This window comes from Sinocyclocheilus anshuiensis, unplaced genomic scaffold (genome assembly GCF_001515605.1).
Source record: "Sinocyclocheilus anshuiensis isolate Anshui unplaced genomic scaffold, SAMN03320099.WGS_v1.1 scaffold245, whole genome shotgun sequence".
NCBI lineage: Eukaryota > Metazoa > Chordata > Actinopteri > Cypriniformes > Cyprinidae > Sinocyclocheilus > Sinocyclocheilus anshuiensis.
The window spans coordinates 41,317-47,301 of record NW_015536478.1 but is presented as its reverse complement, the minus strand read 5'-3'; the positions used below and the strand labels follow the sequence as shown (position 1 = coordinate 47,301).

The window sequence follows — 5,985 nt, the reverse complement described above, 5'->3', positions numbered from 1 at the left end:
GTCTGGGTGTGTGTGTGTGTGTGTGTGTGTGTGTGAGAGAGAGAGTGTGTGTGTGTGTATCTCGGGTCGGTCATCGAGGCTCATGGAGAACGTCAGCATATAATTGGACTGAGGTTGTCATTTGAGGGTGAGACGGACGCAGCGGGTGTGAGACAGAGATGTGATTGATCTGAACATCAGAACGAGACGAGAGCGAGAAAACGACTCTTTATTCTTTTTGATGTTCAGATACTTCCTTGTATGCAAGTTTAATGATTTTGCTATTCCGTTTGCCATAAAAAGAGCCTCTGCTGTTAATATGGTGTTCAATAAATAAATATTGATATTAATATTAATATTTATATATTAATATTTTATTTATTGATTGATTATAAAGGCATTTTTAGCTTGCGTAATTGCTGTATTTCATAATATGTGACCCTGGAGTATACTAATAGCACACTTGAATAAACTTCTTTTTCGTAAGGGTTGTCATATCCTAACAAACCATACATCAATGGAAAGCTTATTTATTCAGCTTTCAGACAATGTATAAATCTCAATTTTGAAAAATTGACCCTTATGACTGGTTTTGTGGTCCAGGGTCACATATATTTGCTGTAAGAATATTGTTATTTTGCTGCATATAATTCATTTATTGGGGTTTATTGGTATTTTGATAAATGTAAGGTTTATTGGTATTACGACATGTTATTATATGGTTGTATATTAATTCCTAGTATGTTTTGTCATGAAAAAAAGCCTTTGCTGCTGATATGGTGTTAAGTATAATATTAGTAAATAAATTAATTCGGTGCTATTTGTATGTATCTCTGTGAGTTTTAGCGTCTGACTCTTGTCATTGTAGGTTGTGTTCGAGTTACCCACAAAAACTGCTGGTGCCCGTCTGGATCACAGATAAGGAGCTGGAGAGCGTGGCCTCCTTCAGGTCCTGGAAGAGGATTCCTGTGGTGGTGTACAGGTGAGAGAAGCAGCTCGTCTGCCTCCTGCACAGCTGACAGTGACTGATGATCTCTGCGGTGTGTCCCGTCAGGCACCAGCGTAACGGGGCGGTCATCGCCCGCTGCAGTCAGCCGGAGATCAGCTGGTGGGGCTGGAGGAACACCGAGGACGAGTATCTGGTGACGTCTATAGCGAAGGCCTGTCAGCTGGACGCCGGGCCGAGGGCCTGCAGGACCAGAGGAGACGGACCCGACTCGTCCGACAGTGACTTTGGTTAGTTTTATTTTTAGGGTTTTTTTTCCCCAATACAATTTAATTCATGAAACTTTAACCATTTAATAATTTGTGACCCTGTCTGTGAAATCCAGGCTAAAGTCTTAAAATCTAAGCATTAAAGTTTGATTTCAACCATTAATTTCACTATGATTTCTATCTTTGACATGGTCTTACTCAGTCAGGATTAAAGATATAAAGGTTATATTTTCACAGAATGTTTTACATCTTTATGAAGGATGATTTTATGTAGAAAACAGTAAATCACAAAAAAATTACTTTAGCTGGGTTTTCACAGGCAGGGTCACATTTATGGAAAGTTTTGCAATAAGAGGGGCCTATGTATTGTTTGATTTTTTCAGGAATTTTGATTTGTCTTTTTTTACTTTTTATTATCTATTTATTAAATTTTTTTAATTCTAATTTATTATCTAAAATCAAGTAAATTAATTAATCTTTTAAAATGTAATAAAATTAATAAAAAATTTATTTACATTTTTTGGTAAACAAAACCAGAGATTTACTGTTCCAATTAAAACATAGAAGAAAGAGTAATGTTTCTTAAAATATATTATATTATATTGCATTATATTATATTATATTATTACTTTATGAAGTGCATTCTGCTGTACTAGAGTCATATATTTCTGTCACAATTTCTTCAAGTTAAGCTAAACTTTTATTTATTTTATTTTATTGTTGTATATTTTATTTTACTGCTTCATTGTATGTGATCATTTTTGTTAACTGGGACAGTCATTTTGAGGAACTTGTGACAAATGGATCTGTTTTTCTGTGTAGAAAAATCAAATGAATACATTTTTTAAAAAATGCATTCAATGCATTAAAAGCTTTAAGTACAAATATGAATCTGTAAATGTTTCAGCCAAGCATCTCTCTTTATCCTGGCATTTCTAGTCCCAATTTTAGACCATTGAATCCTTTGAAAGTGTTTTCGCTGTCAGATAATTACTGCATACATGTTGGGCGGAAATGCCATTTGTAATTAGTTTCTGTCTGAAAATGCATTCTCACCCTCGTTCTTTCCCACAAAGGCAGAGTGTAAACCCATATAGAGACAATTACACTGTTGGACTGCAGATAAGCAATTTGCACCGACCCGATTGCTAAGAATCAATGGGGTTTGCCATGGGAAAACTCTTTGCAACACACCCTCATTCACAGCCGCTTTCTCTCAGACGCTGCCTCTACAAGCGCCTGCAAATGAGTTCGGAGGCTGTTGTCTGAGAGGGAATTTTGCAGGAGTTTTTTTGCGCAGTTGAAGAGTTAATGCACTCTAATTACAGTCGTGACCGCACCGTCTAATGAGTCGAGGGCCGATGCCAACATCCCCCAATCAAGACGCTTCTCTAATGGATGAAACTGTCTGATGCTTTGCAGAAATGCGTTAATGCATTAGTTCACCCAAAAATGAAAATGTGCCGTTAATTTACTCACTTTCAGGTCATCCAAGATGTAGGTGATGTTTTTCTTCAGTAGAACAGTAAAGAAGATTTTCAGCTCAAACCGGGATCCTTGGTCAATGCCTACTAGCGCTGGGCGGTATGACCAAATATTTATATCACGGTATTTTTCAAAATTATACCGGTTTCATACTCATTTATTGACGAGTCGGCTGCGGTGTTTCTCTGCCGCTCACTGCACAGAACAGACGCCGAAAGAGGTGACACTTCTCCGGGAAAGTCAGGCCTCGCGTTCGCGGGGCACTGGCGAAATCTTCCAACTGAACCATAGCTAAGGTGTATCCAAAAAAGTCGCTAGGTTTGTCAGTATGAATATTCTATGGAAAAAAGCCGCTAAAGGGTCTGAAGGTTGCTAAATCTAGTGCTAAAGTCGCGCTGGTGTGTGTGAGACGCGGGAGCTGATGGCAGGGAGCTCTGGATATTTGTGGCGGTCAATGTGGATATTGTGGATGAGTTCTTCTGTGTCATCACGTTCTATTAGTTCTACAGCTTCAGTTTCGGAACTTTCACGCTTAGTAACACATACAGCTGTTCCCTCACCACAGTGCAACAGTGAAAAGGGACCAGTTTCAAACAGTGTCGCATTCCGAACGTTGTTTAAGTGACATACACCGGTATTGCGGTATTTTAAAAATTCATATCATAAAAAAAATAAACACCGATATTCGGTATGAACCGGTATACCGCCCAGCACTAATGCCTATCGTCTCTTTGAGAGTCAAAAAAAGCATATACAGGCAAGACTAAATGAATCCCCGTGCCTCCTGATGATATATCGAGGTCTTATGAAGCAAACTGTTTGGTCTGTGCAAGAAACTGTACATTATTTACATTACCTGTAATCCAGAGCCTCAGGCACACGGTTCAGTTCGTGAACATATTCTTTTGAACCGGTTCTTTTTGTGAACTAGTTTGCAGTTCAGAGATCTACAAGTTACTCAATCAAAACTCACCTGACAGTCACTCCGGCTGGAAATGAGCCAAAATAGCATTGTATCAGATCCTATGATGAATGAACTCTTGCCTGACTTGCATTTTATGAATCATCAAGGCCCACAGTTTCAGCTAAAAATCTTCTTTACTGTTCTGCTGAACAAACAAGTTCATCTACATCTCAGATGGCCTGAGCATGAGCACATTAACAGCATATGTTCTTTTTTGGGTGAACTATCCCTTTAAAGAGCGTCAGGTTGGTTATAATGCGGATGATGTTTTCTCCAATGCCTCACAGCAGCCAAACTAGAGATTATTGCTAATCAAATCAAAAATCATCTGGATTTTTTTCTTTTTTTTTTTCTTTCTTTTTTGTAGTTTGTATGTTTTTTACTAGAAGTAGTGGTGAGCAATATGGCCAAAATTATTTCACGGTGTAAGAAATTTTATTTAGCAATAATGATCTATATCTCTATTTAGTTATTTTTGTTTGTTTATCTATTTATTTTAATTTATTTATTTTCATTAGGATTTTTTTTTTAATTTTTATTAGGAACTAATTCACTGTATATAATATAGGTATTAGGTAGCTAATTGAAAAATGCATTGCATTAACAGTGATTGTATTTTAATGTTTTGTATTTTCAGGGCTTGCATTTTTAGTGCAGAAACTGAGCATGTTTATATATTTAAGATGTGAATATTTCAATTGGAACCATTTCACACACAATTTCATTATTAAAAATTAAATTATTTATATTTACCTTCCAGAGTAACCTTCCATTTATTTTATATAATCTTTGTATTTTGACTTGGGACGCAACCACTCACAGTAAAGAGTTTTGGATGAATAAACCTCACTTGTCTTCTACATAAAATGCAGTTAATTAAATTATTCAAAGCAGGATGGTTCTGTTCTGATCCAGTAATCATTGATCCTGCGTTTCATTACTTAATGCAATCACTCTTATTAATTAAACGTGTTCCACTGAATGCAGGCATGTCTGTTTTTGCTGAGTCGAGACTCATCTTTAACTCTTCTGCTCGGTTTTGGCCGGCCTCTGTAAAGTCTTAATGGCCGTAAGTGAATTGGCTGTCATGGTCGTGATGGCAGAAGTTCCTCCGCATGCGGCCGTCGTTGATTTTCCAGCAGGACAGACGGAAGAATTATAACTGCACTTGCGGCGCATTAAAGCGAGTCTGACTCTGTTGTGTCGCTCATCTCTGGCACACTGATACTGATTTCTGCAGTATGCAGTAGGGCTGGTTTTGTGAAGATGTCACGATTCAAGACACTGCAGAGCATCTTAATATCATAATTGGATCACGATTGAATCTGTGCCAAACCAGCGGTTCACTTCACTTTTGTTCATGTCTGTTTAGACAACCTGTGTATATCGTGTAGTGACTTACTATTTTTGGTAGTATGCAGCAGGGTCAGAAATTAGCTTTTCCATTCCTTTTTTTTTATTCTTAGGCCTCTTAGGCCATCTAAGATGTAGATGAGTTTGTTTCTTCATCAGATTTGGAGAAATGTATCATTGCATCACTTGCTCAGCAATTTATCAGCTGTTTGGACTCTCATTCTGACGGCACCCATTCACTGCAGAGCATCCATTGCTGAGGAAGTGATAGAATGCCCCCTTATGTTGAATTTGGGGGGCATTTTTGTTCATTTTGATGACACCAAGTCCCCATTAATTTCCGGCCCTGCAGTAAATGCAGTGTAGTATGCAGTATGTCAGAATTCTGCTCTAATCACACCCACTCTCCTGTTTTCCTCAGACTCGTCTCTGACGGGTTGTCCCACTCCTGATGCCAGCAGTGCAGCACAGAAATTACTGATTCTGGATGCCCGTTCTTACACCGCCGCCGTGGCGAATCGTGCCAAAGGAGGAGGCTGCGAGTGTGAAGGTGAGCGCTGCTGAACTCATACTCAAGCTCTGGATGCCGTTGGACATTATTGGTTGTTTGTTGGTTTGTTGGCTGAAGGCAGGTTTGTCTCTGCTTTATTTGTGTTTGTAGAGTACTATCCCAACTGTGAGGTGATGTTTATGGGCATGGCCAATATCCACTCCATCAGAAACAGCTTTCAGTCACTCAGAGCCGTTTGCAGTCAGATCCCGGATCCTGGCAAGTAAGTCAGTCTCCATGCGTTTGACAATATATATATATATGCGTGCTGTCAAACGATTAATCGCATTCAAAATAAAAGTTTTTCTTTACATAATATATGCGTGTATACTATGTATATTAATTATGTATGTATAAATATATACACATGCATGTATGTATTTAAGAAAAATGTTATGTTTATATATTAAATATATTTATAATATAAAATATAAGAACA

At 37.9% G+C, this 5,985-nt stretch overlaps 1 protein-coding gene across 1 annotated transcript in view; it reads left to right on the top strand.

The window, feature by feature from the left end:
* LOC107666797 (myotubularin-related protein 4-like) overlaps positions 1-5,985 on the top strand; it is an 84,183-nt gene that overhangs the window by 62,440 nt on the left and 15,758 nt on the right. Inside the window, exons 6-9 of the mRNA XM_016458280.1 lie at positions 848-961; positions 1,034-1,215; positions 5,418-5,546; positions 5,658-5,769. Coding sequence (XP_016313766.1) covers positions 848-961; positions 1,034-1,215; positions 5,418-5,546; positions 5,658-5,769 — 537 coding nt within the window. The remainder of the gene's footprint in view (positions 1-847; positions 962-1,033; positions 1,216-5,417; positions 5,547-5,657; positions 5,770-5,985) is intronic.